At 35.0% G+C, this 25,850-nt stretch overlaps 1 protein-coding gene across 2 annotated transcripts; it reads left to right on the plus strand.

Annotated features, from left to right (window-relative positions):
* The first annotated feature begins 643 nt into the window (after positions 1 to 643).
* On the plus strand, positions 644 to 23,418 carry LOC120782826 (torso-like protein). 2 transcript variants are annotated; one of them, XM_040115345.1, is made up of 4 exons: positions 644 to 751; positions 18,750 to 19,035; positions 21,911 to 22,342; positions 22,399 to 23,418. In XM_040115345.1, the coding sequence occupies exons 2-4, from the start codon at positions 18,814 to 18,816 to the stop codon at positions 22,804 to 22,806; spliced, it is 1,062 nt and encodes a 353-aa protein (XP_039971279.1). In that variant the 5' UTR covers positions 644 to 751; positions 18,750 to 18,813; the 3' UTR covers positions 22,807 to 23,418. The 2 variants fall into 2 exon arrangements, with proteins under 2 accessions (XP_039971279.1, XP_039971280.1); XM_040115346.1 differs by having other exon boundaries at positions 651 to 774.
* The last annotated feature ends 2,432 nt before the right edge of the window (positions 23,419 to 25,850 follow it).

A 25,850-nucleotide genomic window follows, 5' to 3' on the forward strand; every position in this document is an offset into this window, starting at 1 on the left:
CTAGATTTTATGGATAGAACTATACTTCATCCAACAGAAAACGTATTTCTAGTTCTAGTTCTAGTCATATTTTTTGATATAAACATGTTTATGAAAATTTACTTGACTTTGATCGGTCAATTTGTACAGCAGAACAAAATGTTTGAACAAAAATCTATGCCAAATTTGGTTAGAATACCTAGAATACTATTTCGATCGATTGATATGAGAACTACATCTAGCCTATTGTGGACCAATATCAACGGTTTCGACAATCGATATCTCAAAAACTTTGGGATTAATTCGCATATATACAAGTACAGATAAAGGGCATGACTAAATCGATTCCCCTCGTCACGCTGATGAAGCATGAATATTATATAAGGTCTCCGACTTAGCCATCAACTATTGAATGATATATTTTAAGTACTATATTTTGTCACTAAGTTTTTGTTATAATATCTCTTGTAATCTGGAAATCTTCTCAAACTAAACTCGATCTAACAATGCAATCAATGATTATGCCTTAGTGCATATGTACCGACCGACCACTCGCATGTTTAAGAGCACCTGTTGGCAACATGTTTCCAGACTCAGTACTGCTTTGGCTCAGTTAAAGCACATGGCTTTTTGCCCGAGGCCATTGGGTTTTTGTGTTGCTGTGCTGCGCTCAGTAATGCAGTGAAGCTCGTGTCGATCGGTTGTGTTTGGTTATTGTCGCGCGTCTGCTACATATTAGCAAATACACATTCATAACAAAGTGCAGAGTAAAGTGAGTGGCTCAGCAGTGAAGAAGTATGAATGTAATAATATGGAGTGATTGTTTTTTCTCGCCTTTTTGAATAACTTTACGGCAAATTACCGCTTGAAATGTGTGTTCTAATAGTAATTTACGACTTGTGAAGTGTGAATTACTCGTTAGTATTCACTGAACGCAATCATTCTGAAATTTTGGATTAATTATCAGCAACGGTGTTGAAACTCAATAATTTGGTGCTAATAAATTGTTGTTTATTTTCATTTTTGCACATAGTAAGATGGTACATATGTAAATGAAAATGTTTGTGTGAAAACGTGACTAAAACAGAAGTCTAACTTGAAAGATGGGTTACTAGTTGGTAGTGGAAGTTTTCTGTTAAGCCGGTGGGGTTCATCATGCCACTCTAGCAAGCGATCAACGAATTGTCACTACAACTAACTGCGAGCTGGTGTGACAACTTGTAAACCACAAACAATTTGGTTTCGGTGAAGTCAGCGGCGCTAGATGCCGAATCAACTGGTTGGCGCCGCCAGCGAGAATTATGACATACAAGTATTGTAGCAGTTAATTGTTCTAAATATAAAGTTGGCGAGCTCACATGATGAGTTATCTAGGTTTATGACAATATTATGTATATTTTTTTAATAAATAATATAAATACATATGCTTAAGCACATATGTGTCTGTAAACGGAAGTTGGACACATGAGGAGTGCTACAAGTGATACACATCACTGTTTTAAATGTGCGGCCGAGCGTATAATTACAATGACCGTAAACGCGAAATTAAAATATTGAATTTCGAGCACCAACAGCAAAGTTCATATCAACAAATTAGATCTGCAGCGCTCAGCGTTATAGCATTTTTATACCCTGAACAGTGTTTTTTGAGTTTACCACGAGTTACACCCAGAACGAAACCTCGGAGACTCTGTGAAGTATATGCGAGTATGTGATGAGTGTCTTTCTGTCATATGTACGCAAACTAGACCCTTAGTTTTTGAGATATTTGCTTTTCTCCCTAAAAAGCTGCTCATTTTTTTTGGAGTCGCCGATATTTGAACACTATCAAATAGCTGACATACAAACTGATCGGTCAAAACCAAGCGCTTTTGTGGACAGCTTTTTTTTAAATTTTTTCAAGATATTGCCACGAAATTCGGCATGAAGTATTTTCCAAAGCAATGCTACAATCTGCAAACATATTGTTCAGATCGGACTACTGTAGCATATAGCTGTCATACTAACTGACCTATCAAAAGCAAGATAAAGATCTCCTAACACTTTTTTGCTATAAGAAATGCAGCTGTGAAGGGTATTATAACTTCTGTGTGCAGCCGGAGCCAACATGTTTTCTTGTTTAGGGAAACACTTGTGCATGTCAATACGAGTATACATATGCTTGTAGGTAAATGTCGTATGTATGTATGTGTAAAATATATATTTCATTTTAATTTGTTGGAAGCACTTGAGGATCGGTGCCCATATATGTATGTACATAGGTATTTGAGCGAACATGACCTTTTGACTTTTATGTTATTATGTATGTTTTGATGCTAAAAAAACATTATTCTCTTTGTTCTTGTCATTGTTATTGGTTAGCGCTGATGTAGCAAAGTATAAACTGTGCGCCTTTCAGTTTAATTGTGCTTGCTTCGCTGCCTCCACGACATTCACACAAGCAACAATATGAACAGCATGCAGTGGCTATGTACAAGTATGTTGATTGGTTTTGTTGCCGATATTGATGTTGTTGTTCGAACAAAAAAATAAATCGTGATAAGGCAAACCAGTTGGTGTGTTGGGATCTCTATGGCACGCTGTAAATGTGCCCTGTAGGAATGTCATTCGTCAACAGTTAGTTGTTCTCAAATACAAGCTTGATTCTCTGACTGACTAATTTTGTATAGCCCTAATCATTGTTTGTAAATTTGCGGTTTCTCAACTTCTCTTTGAGCATACAAAAAGTGCAAAATGTAAATATGAAGTGGTATTTGTGAACTAGTTCATTTAAAACATGAAAATAACGTGGTAAAAGTACATTACAAAACATAAGCCGATAATCGTGTTTAATAGATAATAAATGATTATTTTGTTGGCGTTTCAAAATTGTATAAAAAAATTAAATTTACTATAAATTTAATTTGAAGTAAGTTTTCTGTTTCCAATTGGAGTCTGTGTGAATGGACAATCATCTTTTGTGGAATTGTTGGATTATTAAGAAGATGCCTTCATGTGCATCACTTATCGTAATTCAAGTTACGTAATTATTGCTATAACATTTCTGTCATGTCATTGACAGACCGGTGTTTACCCTCGCTTGCCTATGCCTAGATTTATTTGACACCAATCATCAATGGTTAATGCAATTATGATGAATCATTCTTCAGTAATCTAAAAATAAATGATCTCAGAATTACTGAACCGCAATTGTGGTCATATTAAATTATACATACATATTTACAATCATATATACATACATACAACTAGACATACATACATAGGTAGGCATAATCTAAGAGCCGTTTTTATGCCATTTAGACAGTAGCTATATAGTACATACATATGTATGTATGTATGATTGACAATACACTATATAGTAAAACTAGAAAAAAGCGCTAACTTTGACTGCACCGAAGTATAATACCCTTTACAGGTGCATTTCTTATAGCAACTATATGTTTGTATAACTAAATTTCGTTAGATATCTATGTAGTATATCATACAAGAAAAAAGCTTTCTATACAAGAACTTGAATTTGATCGATCGGTTTGATCCTACGGCCGTCCGATATCGCCAGTCCCAAAAATGAGCAGCTTCTTGATGAGAAAAAAACATGCAAAATTTCAGATGCATAGCTCAAAAACTGACAGACAGACGGTCATGGATAAATCGTAATTTGTACTTAAAAAGTCTCCACGTTTCTTTCTGCATGATTCAGATTTCTTGGGGTATAAATATATTCTGGGTATAAATATATAGTTTACTTGAAATGACTATATGTATGTACATATATATAACAGTATACTTATGTACATACATTATACAAGGTATTCGATTTCCAATGGGGCATCAGTTGATGCGTTTAATATTACAGTCTAAGAAATGTAGTAGCTAAAGTAGCGAACTTTGTTCATTGATAATGTTTTTAACATGAGCTCTGTATGAACATAAAAATAAATGAATGTTCATCAAAATATATTTATAATTCAGTAGCGCTTTATAAAAATAGCATTTAAAGAATTTAGAAAATAAATGTTATGACACCATTCTCAATTTTATGTTTATGTTTTTTGATAACACTTGCTGCGTAACCCTCAATTAAGATGAGTTAAAATGATTTTTTCTATGATTTTACTGTAATAGATTTGTTATTGATGTATTTATGTACCTAAAATAGTACGCATTGTTATAAAAATGGTATAAAAAATTAGCGTCAAGGAAAATTTAGTTTTGAATTTCTAGCTTGAAGGAGAATTGATGAGAACCACTAGTATCCTTCAAGCTAGAAATTAGAATAATTTGTTACCATATAGTAAGAGGCTTAAACACTGCTATATATTTACATAAGTTATTATAGGGTGGAAAATGGAGAATAACCTTGTCCTGCACACTAACGTAGGGCAAATATAGAATTGGACGAATTTTTGTAAAACTTGTAGTGTTGAAAACATAGCAAATCCATAGATTCTAAAAACCTTTTACAGCGATCAAGCTTGAATATAAAATAATGATGTGAAATGTGAAGATCACTCTCATTCATTCTAATCATACTTGGAGCATTGCGCAGTGTAATGACATCTCAAAGAAGCCTAATAATATTTTATTACAATAATATATGTACATATTTTTTTCGAATATTCAAAAATGAAAATAACAAGAAGGAAAATTATGAACAACAGTTTTTCATGAGCAAAAATACCCAGCTTTTTTCAGTTGCCAACACAACTGTTCTGATGAAACTTACGATGAACCACGTGCCGTTGCTGCAATTAACGCGATTCTTATTGATTCAATATTGTACATACATACATACTTCGGTTTATAAGTTCGATATTAGATGTTGTAGTTACTGAACATAAAGAAAAGTTCTGAGTTGTAAAATTTTTTGGAACTATAGCCATACCCGTCAACACATAAATACATAAATATATATAGAATGATTTTAAATGGCCCACCTAGTGGAAAAATAATATATTTTTTTTCATATTTCGATAGCCTATACCTCTAAAAATAACATAATAAAATTTTAAATCGACATATCGACGAAATTTATTTTTAAGTCGTATGTCTCTAAAATGTAATCGCTTGATTCAATCAGCTCTGTCAGTTTATCATGAAACTCGTTTTTCTCGAAGAAGCATTTTTCGAATTTACTGCGAGGATTACTCGTAGACATTGATCTGGTACCTATTTAATGTTTTCTGCTTTACATTTCTCCGAACAATGACGTCACAGTTTTTTCATCCGATCAAACATTTAATTATGCCGGTCAAAACAACCAAACTTTTAGGTAAAATTTAAGTTATTTTTAAAAACGCCGCCATTTTGTTATTCTTTGATTTTATTTTCGACCATTGGTCATTGTACGACAATGTCTTGAAGTAGATATTTATTTTAGATTTCATCTACGAAAATATTTAATTTTTTCTTTTAAATTTACTGTGTACGTAGGTTGCCTATTATACTTCGGTATTTGGCAACCCTAAAGTAAAGATCAGTCGACTGCTTTGGTGTTCCAAGATGAGTCTGATCCAACAAAAGTTGTTCCTACGCAAATGGTTGCCTGTTCTTTTGAAGCAACTGGATATATCTCAACCAATCCGCTCTAACAACGCAGAACAGTAAATTCTGAGGGATATAGAACCAGTTGTCTTTCAAGAAAGCAAGGAAACCAACAGCCCAAGACAACTCAAGACTCTTCATCATGCTAACGTGAACTCTCACACATCGACTGAATCCACTGCATTTTTAAGTACTCAAAGCATCGATTTTATGAGACATTAACTAAATAGTTCTGGCTTGGCACCTAATGATTTCTTTTAATACCTGTTCCAAAAAAAAAATTAACTGAGAGTTTATTAGTTTAGTGTCTTTCGACACTTTAAGAGGCAGTCGATGCGTTCAAAAGACATGTATGGGAGATACCTCAATGAGAGTGTCAAAAGTGCTTCGACAATTGGAAGAATTCTTAAAAAAATGCATCGATTTTCTGAGGCCAAAATTTGTTTTTGTTCGCCAATCCCAAAATATAAAAGGACACCTAAGTATACTTAAAATATATATAAATACACCCCTGAATTTTTAAAACAATCGTTGGTTTTTTTTCTGTCGTACTACACACTAGTGACTCTTAATAAGCTCACTGCGCTTACATTTTACGAAATTTTGCTGAGAATGCCAATATTCACATTAGAATGCAAATTTTTGCAAAAAGTCAAAAGTCTAACAAAAAATTCATATCAGCAAAAGGCACTTTTGGTTTCAATTGATTTCGCTTACGAATGACTGTTCTTCGGCTGCCTCATTATATTAGCTTTGCATGCGCATATTTCGATTAGACTTCTTTGAAGTTAGAAATACAGCTCGTTTACAAGTCAAAGCTTGCGCAACATTGCTTTACATCTACCTAAGTATATTTAACATATACATATGTAAGTACATATTTGTTATCGATACATATACCATTTATATGTATGTATGTACGTCCAAGTCGCATTGTTGCCTCTCTGCGGCGGCGAATATTGGTCGATCTTTTCAATCGTGGCGTAAAATTTTTATTTGGATTCACATTTGCACAAGGTTACTCACTCATTCGTGCGCGTCTTCTCTTCGCCAAATGCTTATGCGGTAGCGTCTTCTTCGCTGTTTGCGTTCATTTATTATGCATGAGAGCTCGGAAGGGCGCAAGCCTAAACGCGATGACGACGCTGGTGCATGCGCAAAGAAGATTGTCGCAATGACGGCAAATTGCTAATCAACGCCCGAACAGTGCGAAACGTCGCTGGTGTTACTCAAAGCGTCAGTTAGTTGTACACAACATATTACGAGTCTATATGAATGTATGTATGTAGCTACTGGTTTGTTTTTATGCTTGAGTCGCTGAAAGACGACGCCAACTGTTTTTGTGTCCACGTGAGTTGCGTTCGGTATGGTCACAGTGTTTGCTCAAGGCTTTGAATTGCAAGCCGAAAAGCTCGGATGCAAATGCGCAAACTCATTGCGCCCCAACAGCAAAGGTTTTCTTTTCGTTTTTTGGAAGTGATGACAATAACGCTGTCCATTCAGAAGCATTGGTGCGCTTATAACAAGCAATCGTTTTCCGTAATCACCAATGTTGATTAGTACATTATATAAATGCATTTGCGTACATTTGTATTTATTTGCCCGTAATAGAGCATCTACTCGGCAAGTGAGCGGAAAAATAGTTTTTGCTGCGCCTGCATTAGTTCATGGCCAATGTGGGCACGGCTCGGCGAAAATAGTTATAATAAAAGTCACATAATTATTTCACTAAAATTCATCTTTGAAAATAAAAAAAAGGTAAAAGAGACTAGTGCAGAAGCCTTTGAAAATTATAAAAAGGAAAGAACTTCATAGTCGGTTGTAACCAACCGGAAACGAAATAAAAAATAGAAAACAGTACGGAAAAAATAATTTGCGGGCAATCTAAGGCCGGGAAAATGAAGGGGTGGGGTGGACTGAATTTTTAAGGGGTAAAAACGGTTTTCCTCGATTTCCGACAAAACTACGAGTTCTATAGATATGTATGTAGGCAATGAAAGGATTTATAACTTTTGCATACAGACATTTTTCATTTTACTACAAATTTAAGATAAAAATTCCATGACCCAATTTTTCGGTTTTTTATTTTTATCTTGTACAAATTTTTTTATTATAATTATATAAATGATCAGGATGACGTTAAGATATAAAACTCCAATTTGGCACATGGGATCCCATTATAATGGACTTTTGAAAAAGTGGGCGTATCCCGTTCTCTAAAAAGATTAATGTACATATCTCCCAAAAACTAAATTCGCGCAGCGCAAATATTAAAAGAACTTTACTTTCGAGATGGTATGAGAGGGCTATCTGAGAGCCGTTGTAAAAATTGATCGATGAGCGATTTACACAGCGAAAATGGGCGAAATTCGATTACAACCACGCCTACTGTCCATATAACTCAATTCTAATCCCATTTTATTTTTTTACTTTCCAGTACATAAATCTAGAAGTAATTAATATAACGGTGTAAAATTCTGCACTAATAGTTCCTTTAAAGTATGCCACCTTATGACGAAAAATGGCCAAATCCAACCGAAACTGTTCAAGCCCGTAGGTACCGAATATGTAGACTTAGAAGACTGTACAATTGAAATTCAGAGGCAATCCTGTCCTGACAATAGTACCTCTGTGTATCAAAAATGGTTTGAATACTTCTCTGAGCCCCCATATACCTAGTATAAATATTTTTAAACTTCCTGATGACTTTATGTTACATATGTCAGCCAATGTTTGAGTTATCTTTGTGCATAAAATAGATAAAATTGGTCGAAAACTTAACCTACCACATATAATTTCAGGATTTTCGAACAACCGGATGGCTTTACTCTTAACCTACGCTTCAATGAAACATATTGTTAAAATTTGGCATGTTAATAGTTTGTGTTACTCGCAAAAATTTATAAAATTGGGTCAATACTACCTCCAACTCCCATATTTTCCTGAAGAAATTTATATTGGTAGTCGAAAAAGTCTTTTCGTATTTAACTTCAATTTATTTATTTTTTATATTTATAGCGAATTTCTTCGTTATTTTAACTCTTTTTTGAACAGCTGTAACTTTTTTTTAACTTCCCCGAATTTAATTGGTTAAATGAAGCTTAAAATCTCACCTTCCCAACACTATATGGTATGACACAATGTGATTGATAGCACTGGAGATATACGACAGCAACGACATCTATTGACCAAATACGAAAATACTTTTTCGACTACCCAATATATACAATTATAATTCAGAGAAATCCTCTCCTGATAATCGTATCTTTCTATATCAAAAATGGGTTGTATCGGGTCAATACTTCCTTAGCCACCATTTACCTATTATAAAGATTTTCCAACTTCTGGGTGACTTTATATTCGATATGGCGGCCAATTATTGAATTATCTCAATGAAAATTACAGAAACGGTTTTACTCATAAGAGAATATCTGTCCTAACTCTCATATTTTCCTGAAGGAATTTCGCGGACTTCGTTTTTTGCAAGTTGCAGACGAATAAAATGTTCGGTTACATCCGAACTTAGCCTTTCTTACTTGTTTTGTATCAGTCTATAGTCACTGAGTATTGATTCAATTGATTCAAATTCAATATTCAAGTAAGAGTGAATCTAAACCTAATTAGGTTTGGGTCATAAAAAATAATAGCTCTTCAATATTTTTTAATAGTTTAATGACAGGCTAAAAGTTGTACATCCAATTCATTATATAAAAGTCTTTTTGAATTGTCGCTCTTCAATATCCTGTATGCAATGACGCACAACTTTTTGATTTGTCACTTAAAAAAACTGCGTCAACTGCCTTTTGTAGATTTAAATCCCTTACAAGCAAATAATGGGCATAATATCGATTGCTGTGCGTACTTTGTCTTTTGTGTGCAATAAGCACACGACCTCAATTCGAAAACGAATCATTTACCTGCAAAGAAAAGCTTGTTAAATAACATTACAAATAATTATATTATTTTACATTTAACAAATATTTGCTACAAATAATTCACCGGCATAGCAATCTGGCAACGTGTTATTGTAAATATTCAGCCATATACTTTCATAAGTGTTCATTGCTTTAAAACACAAAACAATAACAGAAACATCGGCTGTAACTGTAACTAGTAATTATGATGTCGAATTGTGTGCGGCGCCAAGATCTAAGCTGCCGCGCAAGCTTTCCGTCCTCCTTGGGTGTTTGTACATACTTATTACAAGCCACTGCCTGCTAATAATATTTACTGCGTATTTGTTATCGCAATTGTGTTCATACGACCACTTACTTATGTATTTCTAATTATTTGCATTTATGTATGTGAAGAAATCGAATTCCAAACCTAAATATGTATGTATGTGTTTGCGTATGAATTCCTGCTTTGTTATGTGTACAATTTGATAACGATTATACATGTACTTACATATAGTACATACATGAGCATTTTATTGAAATCTTGGGTGATGAAATTCAATACATAATTTATACTAAAATTCCTCAGAATTGTTCATTATTCACCATGCATTCCTCATCGCACACTTAATAAATAGTAAATGTTTATAAAAAAGCTCCTTTTCTAACGAATGTTGTTAGTAATTTTCGTTAAATGACCGACTTAATTATTTAATTACTGTAGATGTGAAAACTCATTCAAACTTAAAGCTATAATACCCTTCACAAATACAAAAAATTCTTTACAAGAACTTTGATCGGTCAGTTTGTATGACAGCTAACGAGTTATCCAAGTAAATGTACTTTTTCCAATAGCCTTTTTTTTGTCAGATCACGCATGAGTAGTGTCAAGTTGTCATGTTATTTTTGTTCTACATATATTGTTTGACATTCCATTATCGGAAGACTTACGCCTGAACAACGTTTACAAATCGTTCAATTTTCTTTTAAAAATTCATGTTCTGTAAAGAATATGTTTCTCGCGCTTCGCTCAACTTACGGTCAACATAATCAGCCTATTCGCAACACCATCACTCATCTTGAGACCCTGCATTCATTATTAGATAGTATTCGATCGAAAAGACCACGTTCAGCAAGCAACGAAGCAGTCATAGCTGAGACTGTACCAGAAGACCGTGCAGCAGCTCGGACTGACGTATGAAACGACTTGACGCATTTTACGTCGAGATCGAGATTTTAAATTGAAAGTGTACAAAATAGAGCTTGTGCAAGAATTGAAGTCGCTCGACCTTTCCAAGCGACATCGCTTTGCTCTATGAGCTCTTAAAAAGTTCCAAATAGCTCCGACGTTTTCGTGCCAAAATTTTTTTCAGCAATGAGGCTTTTCTTACAAGCAGTTGATGCTGTTTGTCGCTTTTCATTGGGATGGGCTTTTTACGTGGCGGGTCCCAAACCCAGCGCACAACTATAATCGCGTAAGCGGTGTCTACGCCAATTAAGAAGAAGAAGAAGAAGAAGTTGATGCTATATGCTATAGTATCCAATATCGATTATAATGAGGAACAGAGAGACGCTCAACTACGATCTTAAAGTGATGGAAGAAAGGGATCAATGTTGATGGGGTCGTCATGTGATGGAGAATTACTGATAAAAAAATTTTGACGACACAAAAATTAGGAAAGAAAAGCTCATAAAAGACGCGAGATTTTTCTAACTGTTTACTTCAATGCTCCCCTATTAAAAAAAAAAAAACTGGCATTATAAATATGGACATATATCTCATTTTTTGCTTCTTGTTTTCTGACTTCTCCAATGTAAAATAAAAATAAATATTTAAAAATGAACGTGAGAAATCCTTAGAAAACCATTCTGTGTGCTAAAATAAATCCAAAATCCACCTCATATCTAGGACAATAAAAGCACTGTAGACCACTGTTATTAAGAAAAATTGATTTTTCGAGATTGAAAATGTCTAATTGTGGAGCTTAGTATGTTGCAATTCTTACTATTTTTTCTGTATATTATTGGTTTACCACTTTATTTATGAAATACGATTTGATTGCTGGAATGAACCGTTTCCAAGAACTTGGTTATAGTTAATAGCTCAATCAGAGCGTCACGCTCAATATTCACAAATACGGCTTACATATGTAAATACAAAATATGGAGTTAATGTGATGTAAGCCCTCTTGTTTAATCCCAAAGGCACTTAAGTCAACCTTCGGGCACGTATTTGTAGTTCATCGCATCATTAGAATGTTCATCGCTTAACATATGCTTTTTCCAGGAACATTTTCAAAAATAAGTATATCGATCAACCCTTGCCATGGCATATGCAATATGCAACATTTACTGTTAATTTCTTTTATGGAAATGCAATACTGAACTTTTGTAAAGATTTCTGACAAAAAGAGGAATGATATAATAACACTATACATCGAATCGTGCTTCGTGCTGGTACATTTGTCTTTGCAATACCATTATGCCAAAGATTGAATAATTTTATTTTAAAGAGTATTCACTTGAAAGCTACCAACAACAACATGCAGCGCCGGCTACAAGTACACACACTTTGCATTACTCTTTGTTTAAGCTCATATTGGATGACCAACAACTTAAGCAGCAGCACATTGTTGTTATGTATATTCTCATTCGCACACACACACACACATACTTACCGCTGTAATTTTTTGCATGTGCCTGTAAAATATACCGATATTGAAATCGGAAACCAGAAAACTTCTGAAATTTTTGCGATTCCACACACACACACACACCGTTGTCACATCGACATTTTTTCTGCACTTTATTTGCTTGTCGCAAGCTTCGCGCCTGCGTTTCCTGGCTGTGCTTTGTTATGCTGAGGAGTAAATTACACACACACACCCATGTTTATTTACAATAATATATCTGTATGTTTGCATGCATGTATCAGGTATCGTAAGTGATACGAGCAGGAATCCGCCTGGCGTTGCAACCGGTTTGTGCAAGTAAGTGCAGTTTATTTGCGCTCGAATTTGCAGTTTTTCCCCGAGCGCTTTGTTTTATTTTGGGTTTTTAGTTTTAGTTTTGCTTTTACATCAAATTTACATTACAATTCATGTGACTGCTTTTTATGATTATGACTTGGCAAGTGTTAAGTGATTTTGTTGTTTTTCTCTCAACTCATTAGGAAGCAATTTAGATGCTAATAGCGCTCGTACTCCTTTGTTTTCGTCTGCCCTGCATTCCGCGAACTTACAACTAATCGATTGCTAAACTTTCTGTACTTTTGCGTCACATAATTTGCTAAATGCATCGTGTAAAAACATAAAAAGTAAATAAAAAGCAAATATATCCTTTTTTTGCAAACATTCACAGCAATATTCCCTAAGGAACTAATTATGTCATATCTACTAAAATTTGGTCAAAGGAGACTGAATTAATTGTACAATTTAAACAACCATAGCGATCGCGAGCAAAATTTAAATTTATAGATTTTTTTGGTCATTCTCCTTCTAGACTCCCTTCATAAAGTGTACTATATAAGCCGTTTGGAAAAGGCTTATTGTGTAAGCTATTACTGCTGCTTTCAATGCACATTCCTGATCAAGGACTGAAGTGACTGTTTGCTGATACACCACACGGCTGACAACTCAGCAGAGCAAGCTCACAACACCCTTTCCTTCTAACCAGCGGAGGCATCGCTATCGAGACTTCCTGGTACTCCTAGTGCGCCGCGGTGTGTACCGGTCAGGTTGTTAATCAGCCGCATCTAACATGGTGGACAGACGCAGACTAGGAAGCCGTCCATTATTGGTACGTCGCGCCTGGGTTTTTTATTTTTGTTCATCATGCATCATGAAATGGGACACTTATTTCTTTGAGGCGGTGTCGATTCGCCACAGTCACAGAAGCGGATCTGCCAGCTTTTATACCGCATCTTCCACACCTGCCACTCATCGTCAGGGTATTGCTTATTCGTTTTAACTTATTTCGTAACTGACCGTTCTGCTATCCGTGACCCGCCGTCCGTGAGTCTGAACTTATCAGAGGATATGACTCCTCAGCAGCAAGCAGTCGATTAAAGCGAAGTCGCGGGGGCACAACCCACAACTCTAACCAAATGATTGGAATAGGTTACTTAAATGCTCGACAGATGGAGCAATGTCCCCGAAACGCTCCTGAGTCACCGATATAGCGCTGCACGAATCGATCCATGGATTATAAGTTCGCTGCTATGACAGTTGGTCTGCACAGGAATCGCAGTTCCCAACACTACAATAGATACCATACCTTTTGGGCACTCCTATCAAGGGGGCACTCTCATCATGTGACCTACCCTTCAAAATTTGTAGGACTCTCGGTTTATTGCACTACGTCTATAAAACGTGCAAATTTCAGCAAATGTGATCGTCCTACGCTATATGCTGTTACAAAGATAATAATTCTTACTAGAAAAAAACTTCTCAAACAGTTTTGAGATTGCTTGTCTTTTACAAGTGTAACAGTCAATTACGCGTAATTTCGGTTTCGCCAATTCTGTGCCGAAACTTTTGTCAAAAACGCACCTCGTTCTACAAGGCCAATTGTCGAAAAAATCGATAAAATAGTGCAAATTGTCGAGTTCAACGATCATGTAAGACTCCTTTCCCACACCGGACCGGGTTTTTGAAGGCGAAGGAACAACGATTAAAGGCGCTCGAGTTCGGTTGGCACGCATCGTGTTCTTGTTCGGAACAGTTCGTTACGCAATTCAGCATTCCTTTTCATTGTGGAATTCTTTCTATGGTAGCGATTGATCGGCACTTACAATTGGACTCTGCCTTTAATGTGAATGCAATGTGCGCAATGAGAAGGAGAAGTTTCCGATAATGAACGACAAAAGAGAGCTGCGCGTGTGAACGCAGTCTAAGTACTATCTCTATTGCCCGTTAACTAAACTAAATAAAAACATTCAATTTAATGCAAAAATTATGTTTTTTTATTAGACATTGTTACAAAAAAACACGCGGAAGTTGTTATTGAATTCCCTGGGTATATGGTATTTCAAAAAAAAAAATGTATTGCGCTAAATTGGTAGGACTGTTCTTAATTACTATGTGAAATATGAACGCGATCTGTCAACCAGTTTGTTTACAGCAGCTTCTTAAGTCGGTACACCACAGTAGTGCGTTGCGATTTTTAAAATGGATAAAAATTTCGAACAAAAAATTTGGTATTTATAACCAAATTTCGTTTGCGGAATCGTTGCGAATGTTAGAAAAGGCTTACGGTGATTCGGTTTTATAAAAACACAAACATACAAGTGGTACAAAGCCTTCAAATATTGTCGCGAGTTCTAAATACTTGCATTGTTCTGGATGATCTTCGACCTCTTTAACTGATGAAAATATTAAAAAAGTGAGAGATATGGGGCTTGAAAATCGTTAGAAAAGTATTAGGGAACTTTCGCGAATTCACTCGAATTATTTTGTTGGATATTTTGGGTATAAAACACGTTCTTGCTCGACGCGTCCCGATAAAGCTGAATTTTCTTCAAAAAAAGTGTCGTAAACAGATCTATTGGACGTGCTTGATCGTCCGAATTCCGATTCCACATTCATGTAGAGCATTATAACTTCTATGGGTTTATGAGATTGAGATAAAGTCAACAATTATGGGAATAGAGGGCAAAAAACGAGCCCGATCTAAAAACCACGCCAAAGTCGCTCAAAAATCAAGGTGATGTTCTATGTTTTGGTTCGATATTCGGGGTTTGGTGCATCATGAATTTGTTCTGGAGGGACAGGCGGTTCATAAGGAGTTCTATTTGGTCGTTTTGAGACGTTCGGAATTGTGGAAGAACAATTCATGGATTTTACACGATAATATTGCACCATCGCATCGAGCCGTTTTCAGTCAATGGAAGAAATAAAATTCGCTGGAGCTGAAGGCCATCCCAAAAAACGCGTATGAAAAGTCTTTCGAGGACTAGAAAAATCGTTGGCATAAGTGTATTACGTCTTTTGGTTATTACTTTGAAGACTATGAAATAAAAATGATTATTAATTAAATATTTTGCGCTTTACTTACAATTCCCGGGTACTTTTTTGTCACAATGTAAATGGCATAAGCTTTAATTAATTATATGTTCCTTTTCAATGATATACCAATAATATTTTTAACTGTAAAGGGAGAAAAGAAGGCAACTTTTATATCGGCACTCATATTCTTTATAATATTTTTTACAATCAAGCCGGAAAATTTCAAGTTGTATTTTTCAAAAGCATATTCATATAATTACTAACAGTTAATCACACAATTTGTAAATAAATTGTCTTTTGCATGTTATACTTTGTTGTCTAAGCTTGTTATGTAAATGACCAAGGAAGTCAATTAAACAGAGGTCCATTGAGCATGGTAATATTATGCATATACAGGCCTCGCCTTCATTTTTATACCAATAACAATGTTATGATGAAATTACATTTTATCGAGAATAAATTGATATTATTGTAAATTTTATTCAAGGCGTTAAGAATCTTAAGATTGAAATAACTCTTAATTAGACAACTAACAAAAGAAAACAAAAAAAAATGCCATCAAAACTCTTTTAATTACTTCTCGCAGTTAAAATTTTCGATGGTCATCAGCACTCTTCTTCATCTTCTTCCGTTAATTGACGGAATTCTATAAAAAGCTCGAAAAAATGCAAATCTCTTCCGCTTTGTTCAAAAGCGAAGCGAATGTGCATAACCGCGCATTATTTTGCTACTTCTTTTATCTCAGGCGTTGATTTCGAACATAAATGATTTTTAATTACAGTTTTCCATCATTTTAGCATATACATACATACATGCGTACTATATATGTTTAAATAGTGTGTGGGTTTGTGCTTGGCATTTGACTAATTTTGGTCGCGCGTTGTTTATATGTAATTCACATCGTTATTGTTGTTGCTAGCGTGTTGTCACCAGTGTAAGCCATTTTTAGCCTTTATTTTGTTGCTTTTATCATATTCAGCGTTTTAATTGTGCTTTTGAGAAGTTTACGACGACGATCATTAACTTTGGCGGTGATGGTGAGTGCCGATGTCGATGTCAATGGTTCATCCGATGTCAAGTTTACCACGATTCACGGTCAATTTGGGTCTCATATGTTGGCTCATATTCATTTCAAATGTATGTATGTGAGTATACATATACACACGTATGTGCGCAAGTTCAAGTTTGATATATTGTTAGTAAGCGCGAGAAATATTAGTAGCATTATCTCTTCTTTAAGATATCTGATTACAAGCGATTATATGCAAGAACATAGCTAACCATTTAGAAAAACAAGACAATTCGCTGTCGCAAATCACTTCTCAAAAAGTTGATGGCTTTAGGTGATTAGAAGCTTGATGTACAGAAGTTATCTGACTAATGTTTTAAGATTTTTCAAAGCATTTTGTTTTTAAATACACAATTTACATAGACTTAGGTTACAATATTTCTATACATATACTTGTATATCTACATACATACATACACTATGTGTATATTAAACCTAATTTTTTTAAGAAAAAATACAGAAGCTTCAAATTTAATGAGTAATTTTTATTATCATTGGAAAGAAAATTCTTTGGTTTTTATTTTTTGCAGATTATCTCTTTCCAAAAGTCTCAGTTGGTCCATCCGCTGAGTCCAATTTTCGATAACTCGTTCGAGCATTTCGACTGCTAACTGGCAAATGACATGTGATATTTTGCTCCAAAGCCTGAATTGTAGCGAGATTGTCCACTTAGACTTTAGACTTTACATATCCCCACTGGAAAAAGTCTAACGGTGTTATATCATACAATCTTGGTGGCCAATCAAGTGACCGCAAACGTGAAATTATCTGCTCACTGAAGTGTATTCTCCATAAATCCATTGTTTGATGCGATGTGTGGGAAATGGCTCCGTCTTGTTGAAACCAAATGTCGCCAAGATCACGAGCTTCAATTTCAGGTCTAGTCGACTAACATGGCGCGATAACGGTCGCCATTGGCCGCATCATTGTTGAAACACCGGTTACCGATTCACAAACCGCATCAATAGGTTGCTTTTTCTGGATAAAATGGCAGCTCTTGAATTTCTTGAGGTTTGTTGTTTGTCTCAAATGCGGCAATTTGCTTGTTTACATTAAGCCATAAATGGGTTTCATCGCTGAACAAAATTTTACTCGAAATCGTCGGTTCTCTTTGGAACTTTTCAAGAGCCCATAGAGAATAGCGATGTTGCGTGGAAAGGTTGGGCGGCTTCAATTCTTGCACAAGATATATTTCAATTTTAGATATTGACGTAAAATGAGCCAGGACGTTTCACACGTCAGTCTGAGTTGCTGCGAATCGCCTCTCCACAGTCTTCGTGTTACTCTCAGCTACGGCTGCTATATTTTCTTCACTGCGTGCTGGACGTGGTCTATTCGGTCGAATATTAACAATAATGAATGCTGGGGTTCAAGATGGGTGGTGGTGTTGCGAATAGTATGCTCAGTAGGCTAATTACGTTGAACATAAACAAATTCTTTACAGCACGTGAATTTTCGTAATAGTTAAACGATGAAATACCAAAAAATGCTGAACAAAAATAACATTATAGCTTGACACGACTGACATGTGATATAACCTATTGAAAAAAGTACCTCTACTTGAATCACCCGTCAAATAAATAAAATATATTATACATATATTATTTAGAGTATCAAGCGAAATAATTTTCTCGTTTTTTTACCCACCCTAACACGCATATAATATATACTGTATTTAAAACAATTCCACATTTCCGCATGCACGAAGCATTTTGCTTCATAATATAATAAGTAAAAAATATGTGGGAGTAGAAATTCAATATTGGCAACAGCTTAATTTTTTTTTACGACTAAAAATTATTGCAATTATGCCATTACTTTCGTTGCCTAAGCAAATGGATTACTTTTTCATATTGAATATTGATTGAAACCAATCTTGCTGTCATGTAAAAGACGACAAAAGCTAGACTTTTATCGAAAGTTTGGTAAAAGATTAAAATTACATCACCAAAAGCACATGTCAATGTATATATATACTATACATATGTATGTATGATCATATGTATGTATAATATAAACATTAAAAATTATCTAATTTGGATCATTTGAGGCAAAGCGTAGGCTCGTACAAGTTTCTGCGTTTTTGTGACCTTGAAAATACACCATCATTCGATCCACATACAAATGGTTTTCACAGCAAATTTAATAGGTGTGTGTGTGCATGTTTGCATTCATTTATTTTATTTGTGCAAAAATTATTTTTCATCAAAAATTGCAACATATGTACATAATTGAATATATTTTTAATGTTTACAGTTACTTCGTTTGTACAGCACATACATTTGAGACGTTTCTATGTAAACGTTACGCCGCATGAGCGATGAACCTGGGTAATGGTCTGTTCTGGCTGGTGGCACTTATTTTCGTAGCCTGCAATCTGTCCTTCGGCGGTACTCGTGAGTCTCAACTGCGCATCGGTAAGGCCATCAATATCTTCGTGCGCTATGGCTATTTGGGAATATCGATGCGTGTCATACCATACAACGACAGCTACGAGACGGACAAATGGCTATTCAAGGAGCCGACAAAGTCAATTTATAAGGTATGTCATACATATGTAAATTCATTATTTGCTATAATTAGTTAAAGTACATACATACTACATATTTACATACATTGGAGTGACTTTAACGAGTTTAAGGTTTCTTAAATCAGTTATATCATTCGATATCATCTTAGAGCTATTGTAATGGAAATTAAAAGAAAAAAAATTATAAGCAATTTTGAAGTTGAAAAACGACAATTTTTTAAATTTATTTTGTTGATTTTTTTGGTTTGATATTTTTTTTGTTTTTATTTTTTTTGTTTTGATTTTTTTTTGTTTTGATTTTTTTTTTGTTTTGATATTTTTTTTTTTGTTTAGCAAGTAATTACTAAATATTAATTTACATATAATTCTGGCTTATCAGTAAATCATGTTTACTCAACTTCATTTATATTACCCACAGCTTAATAAGCATATTTTCCATGGAATTGTTTTTGCGGTTTATCGGTATATATTTTGTTGCCTTCAAAGTAAACCCCACCAGATGTAATACACTTATGCCAACAATTTTTCCAGCACTTTTCGTAAGCCCTTTTTATGATGGCCTTCAGCTCCTTCAGTGAATTATGTTTTATCTTTTCGATCGACTGAAAAGGGTTCCATAGAGCGTCAATTTCAGTTTGGGGAACAAGAAAAAAATCACATGGATCCAAATCTGGTGAATACGGTGATTGATCAATGGCATTCGTTGCGTTTTTGGCTTTAAATTCGGCCACAATCGTGGCTCGATGCGATGGTGCAGTCATCGTGTAAAATCTATGAATTGTTCTTTCACAATTCCGGCCGGATGTTCTTACACAAACGCCTCAATACGGCCAAATAGAACTCCTTATTGACCGTCTGTCCCTCCGGAACAATTTCATTATGTACCAAACCATGAATATCGAAAAAACAATGACCATCACCTTGATTTTTGAGCGACTTTTGCGTGTTTTTTTTTGGTTTCGGCTCGTTTTTTCCCTCCATTCCCTTGATTGTTGACTTTTTTGAATGTCAAACTCATGAACCCATTTCTCATCGGCAGTTACAATGCTCTATATGAATGTGGGATCGAAATTCACACGATCAAGCATGTCCAAAGAGACCTGCTTACGATACTCTTTTTGAACAAAAATTCAGCTTTATCGGGACAAGTCGAATAAGAACGTGTTTCATACCCAAAATAACCACTAAAATCATTCGAATGGACTCGCGAGAGATGTCGACTTCTCTTGCCACCTCTCTAACATTTTCCTGACGATTTTCAAGCCCCTAGTTCTTCACTTTTTTAATTTTTCCAGAACGAGACATGTCTTACTACTACTACTACTTTTTTTCTAACCCTCCTGGTTTGTCACCTAATATCCTAAATGAAATAATTGTTTCTGAACCTTGCTTTCGAAATAAAATTCCATCATCAATGTTGTATTTGCCTACGGTAATGCGAAATCCGATTTTGTCGAGGAGTGAATAAAGAATTTGTAAGAAATACTAAGGGAATGGAGTGCTTTTGCCAGGAACACACTGCCTTCATAAATTTTAGGTCGTTCACCAAGTAATTTTTTAACTTCACACTTAGACGCTTTTCAGTTATACATTTGAAACGCTGATTTAGTAAGGCTTGTTTGTAAAAAATGTTTTTAAATTTTTTGAAATAGTTTTTGTTTGGTGGCCTGTCGAAGATGGAATATCGAAAACAACATTTTCGGTAAATTTGACTGTTTTACTGTCAAAAGGGTAAAAATTAAGTTCAAACAACTCGAAAATTATGTGATTTATAGTATATGGAGAAGATGTATTGACCGAACGCCAATGTCTAAAGAGGTGTGTACCAATTCGTTCCGGTTATTCCCATTCTTTCGTTCAGAATATTGTGTACCTTGATAATCTATCATAATTGACTCTATTACGAAGACGAACCGCATTTTTTGTACGAAGTGTGTTCAGAAAATAACGTGAATTTTTAAATTCGTCAGGTTTGGAGAGTCCAATTTTCCAAACTTTTTTATAAAAAAAATGTCAAATTTTATTTTATTAACTGAAATACGATAAAATTTTACCAGATACATACTTACATATATGAAAATCGCTGAAAGAGCAAAGGCTATCCCAAAAATTGAGTTTTGAGAACTGTTTCGACCATTGGCAGAAGCGCTGCCATAATAGCGAAGGGAACTATTTGGAAGGCATCGGTGTGTATGAAGACAAATAAATTTTTTTATATAAAAAAATTCCCGTTACTTTTTGAGCACACTTCGTATGTGGCCGGACCCTTGTCTGTCTGTTTCAATCAATGTTTTATTCATTTGTCATCTGTCTACCAACAGTTCATGAAGAAAGAAACATTTTATTGGAAATTAGAGACGATTTTGATTCAAAGATCTGTTAAATCGTGTTTTTCTACAGCGCCTCAGTTACAAAACATTAACATTAGATACATATAGTATGTGTATATTTCTAGTAAAAACTTCTGATAACTGAATATCAGGCAGTTTTCCTCTCATAAGATATATCACCGACCCTTTTTTTACCTATTTAAAAATAAATAATAAGAGAAAATACACTTTTTTCGAATATCCGACTTTTATTCCATATCCACAATTGAAATTATAGGAAACGAATAAGAAGAAGAATATGGGACTTCTTTGCTAAGTAACTTCGTAAATACCGTAATTAATCATGATTTTTTCAAAAACTCGTTTTTGAAATTCGAAGGCAAATATTTCTTACATCGAAAAAGAAAGAAACTTATTTTTTACTTATCATCCAATCTCTCGAAAAACTGGTTTGGTCTAACACAAAAAAAAACTAGATTTTGTCTCACAGAGTTCTCAATTAGTTGACACCTTTAATTCTATATTTATTAAACCTGTACAAAATCTTTTCTTCGCAGGATTTAAATGCGTTGAGTGAAAGTCGTGAGGAGAATGCGCCGGGCATCTTTCATGGTGACTTTCATATGGAATTTTGCGATAATCGACGACAGCTCTATCAGGCTTACTTCAGAGACTTTACGGTCGAGCGGCTGGATAAACCGTGGGAGGCTTTCACCGGTGGCTGGTTCGCCGAGAATGCCGCCAAGAAGCTGGGCATCAACACGTCTTACATAATGGGCGAATATTCGTATGTGTTGGTCCGCGTTGTGCGTTTCCGCGAAGTGGGCAAGTTCAAAGGCGACATACCGCTCAATCAGACGCTGGAAAATGACGTGCATGAGCGTATCGGTGGCATAACGGCGGGTAATGTGACCGGCGCCATCGAGTTTATGGAATCGTACGGCACACACTACATCAACTCCTACACGACGGGCAATTCGTTGTACCAGGTAAGACTAAATCTATTACTTACTATATTTGTTATTTATTTTCTCTGTTTTTGTAGGTGTTTGTCTACTCGCGGAAAAACTACCAGCTGATCAGGGATCGCATTAAAACGAAAGGCCTGAACAGCCTTTCGAAGAAGGACCTGTACGATTTCTTTGCGCCATGGCACGCCGTGCACCTGGGCCAAATACGCTCAGCGAGCGCCAATGCGACGGTGGAGCGCTGGGCGCGACGCAAACTGCAATACGAGTACTATGTGGTGAAGTATGTGACATTGCTCAAGTTGCACGGCAATGCGACGCTACTCAAGGCATTGGATAGCCTCTTGGGCAACGATGCCATACTTCAACTAGATCTGAAATCATTGAACGTCATATTTAGGGATGAGCCCGAGAAGCAAAACTGGTTCAACGAAGTGCTCGACAATCAGATGAAACTGTGGGAAGTCAACATGCCCATGAACTGATCCAACAGTAAATAAGCAGGAGTTATATACGTAAGAATGACTGGTTGGACGGTTTATATGGGTCGTTAATGTTCCTAAGTCGCTAGCGACTATTCGCGTTGTTGCCATGACTTTGCGCAGCCTTAAGCCACACATGTATATAAAAATGTATGTATATCTATGTATATGTACATACGTGTATATGTGTTGAATTCAATGTAGAAGTGCCTAGGTCACGTTGTATTTAAACAAAAATATGAAACGTTGTTGTTGTTGTCCTCGGAGGCTGCAATGATGCTTTTTCGATGCCTGTGATAGTTTTAGTTGATTTTATTGTTGTAAATTAAGTTAGTGCTAATTTAAGTCATAACAAACAGAAGTACATATTTTCATGTACATATGTATATAGTAAATGGATACTTATGTATGTATGTACAAAGAGTTAGGGTTGGATATGATAAGGGAAATATGTTGTATAAAGGTAGTAAAGCAGCCGGACTTAAGATAGTTGGGGAATACATCATATAAGAAATCGAATAACGGAATAAGTAGCGTAAGCAATATTATTAAGATAAAAATTGATGTAAATAAATTAATCGATGGTTTAAAAGATGAAAAAAAAACTAAATGAAATGTTGTGTGTACTTATTACGTGTGCTCAGTTAAATAAATGGACGATTTAATGGAGCAAAAGTTAAGCAAAACTGCTTTCAACCCTGCTAACAAATATTAATTAATATTTTTCGTATGTTAAAAATAATTAAAAACATGAACGTTAACTTTGGTTACACCGAAGCTATAAATACGCTTCATAGCTGCATTTTTTATAGCATAAAGCAGTAGAAAAAGTTCTTGTCTTGTTTTCGATCGATCAGTTTATATGGCAGCTATATGCTATAGTTATCCGATCTGAACGATTTCTTCGGAGATTGCATCATTGCTTTAGTCTATAATTATAAGTGAAATAAAAAAGTTTTCCATACAAGCACTTGTTTCCGACCATTCAGTTTGTATGGCAGCTTTATGCTATAGTGGTCCGATATTGAAGATTCCGATATATTAACAGCTTCTTGTGGAGAAAAGGATGTGTAAGGAATTACAGATCGATATTTCAGAAACTGAGGAACTAATTCGCACATACATATACAGAAAGATATGGCTAAACCAACAAAGATTGTCACGCTGTCATTTGAATACAGTTGAACTTCCATAGCTCGAATTTCTATAACTCGAACTTTTGAATTGGCAATGGAAGTCACATTTTATAAAAATTTCCGCCATAACTCGTAGTCTCTCTCTGGATTATTATGGTGATTCGCGTTAGGGAAGTTCATCTGTTTATTTTTACATTTTGTATTTGTGCCCCCAACGTTACCTTCTGGTTCTTACAAACGTCGTGGCAAACTAGCTATACGTATGTATGTAACCTCCTGTTCCGGTTTTAAACCGACCATTCAACACTGCCAACAATGTTTAATCAAAATTCAAATAAAAATTCGCAGCGAAAAATATTAAAAATAATAATTTTTAGTAAGAATTATTTAAAAAAATGTTTGTATTATAAAAAACTTATTTTTTTAACTTTAAACCCATGTTGCTTGCTTTTACAACAACCAACTTTCTAACAACTAAAGCATAAAAATTTCATGCATGCTACAAAAATTAAATGTCGCAGCGAACGAAAAAATTTTCGTATTCATGTTCAGAGTGAATTTACACCAGGCGCTCAAAATGCAGGAGTTAGTGAAAAATTGTAATTGTGTAAGAGCCACTGTCTTAGATGCACATATTGTGTTGCGGAAGTGTTTAGCAGAGCGCAGCACCTTAGATTCGATTTTAGTTGAGACACATATTTTCACGCCAGACGGCGCCCTTAAGCGATATTGCAGTGCTGAAATGATTTTTGGGTAGATAATGCAGTTCCAAAATATCACAATTTAGCTGCCATTGGCGTTACTGAAGTTTGAAAGGATTTGGCAACAGTGTGGTTACAAACCTATTCGTGCCAACAGAGAGAACGTAAAAGAAGACAAACAGTTTGAAAATTTGCTAAATAGATGTTCATTATTAATTACACCGGTCAACACGATTTTTGGGTCTGACATCTACATGTTAAATTTTACTTTCTCCTATGACAAAACTAAGGAAAATTTTTTGTTCCGGTTAAAGTTTGCTTTCGTAGAAATTAGAGCAATTTTTCGAGGATTTTAATATTTTTTCTACAATTTCACTATAGATTATAATTAGAAAACTTTTTTTTTAGATACAAGAGTCGTTTTTATTCAACATGTGTGATAGAAAATAATATATCAATGTAAAATAACAAGAAATTACTGTCTAAAAGTGAATATTTTTTGTATTTCTTTTATGCTCATACATATGAGCTTTCTCGTATTAAACCCCAAATATAATACTTATCGATGTAGATCAGCCCAAAGCAAACTTAAAGAACTAATGATTAATATTTAAGTGTTTTTCAATGTCTAGAATCAGAATTCAAGCATGAGAACTGAAACGCCAAAAAAAATATTTTTTTGTTGAACGAAGTTATTTATTTTATTGCATGTTACCGATATACATATGTATGTAAGTACATACGTGATGCTTATATTTGTCATTTTGGACCATGACGGTAGGCTTTTAGTAATGCAGTGAGATGCTACACCCATTGGGAGTGACTTATTTCTTTGAAAGCTGATTTCAACCGCAGCCAAAAGAAAATCTGAGACGAACGCATATTGTAGTTTAAAAAATGTAAGTACGTCTGAAAATATGTATAAAATTCGAAATGTCTTATTCTATGCATTAAAAGTTGCATGGATTTGAGAAAGTCATTTTAAAATGAGCTGTGTGTCGATCATGGGCAACAATGGATACAAGTTCTAAGATTGTTAAGTTATAGTTTGAATTGAATCCACAATAGAACGGAGTGCATTTAAAGAGCACGCATATACATACATATGTATATATGTAAAAACGGTAAATTTTCCATCACTTCATATGATGGATGTTCTCAAAATATTTTCCGAATGGATTCAACTCTTAATGGCTAATGTTTTGGGTAT

The sequence above is a fragment of the Bactrocera tryoni genome, chromosome 1 (assembly GCF_016617805.1).
Source record: "Bactrocera tryoni isolate S06 chromosome 1, CSIRO_BtryS06_freeze2, whole genome shotgun sequence".
Classification (NCBI taxonomy): domain Eukaryota; kingdom Metazoa; phylum Arthropoda; class Insecta; order Diptera; family Tephritidae; genus Bactrocera; species Bactrocera tryoni.

Coding starts and splice junctions, on each gene's coding strand:
- LOC120782826 (XM_040115345.1), top strand. CDS start 18,814: ATGAACCTGGGTAATGGTCTGTTCTGGCTGGTGGCACTTATTTTCGTA. Junction 19,036..21,910: donor CGACAAAGTCAATTTATAAG/GTATGTCATACA, acceptor TTTTCTTCGCAG/GATTTAAATGCGTTGAGTGA. Junction 22,343..22,398: donor CGGGCAATTCGTTGTACCAG/GTAAGACTAAAT, acceptor CTGTTTTTGTAG/GTGTTTGTCTACTCGCGGAA.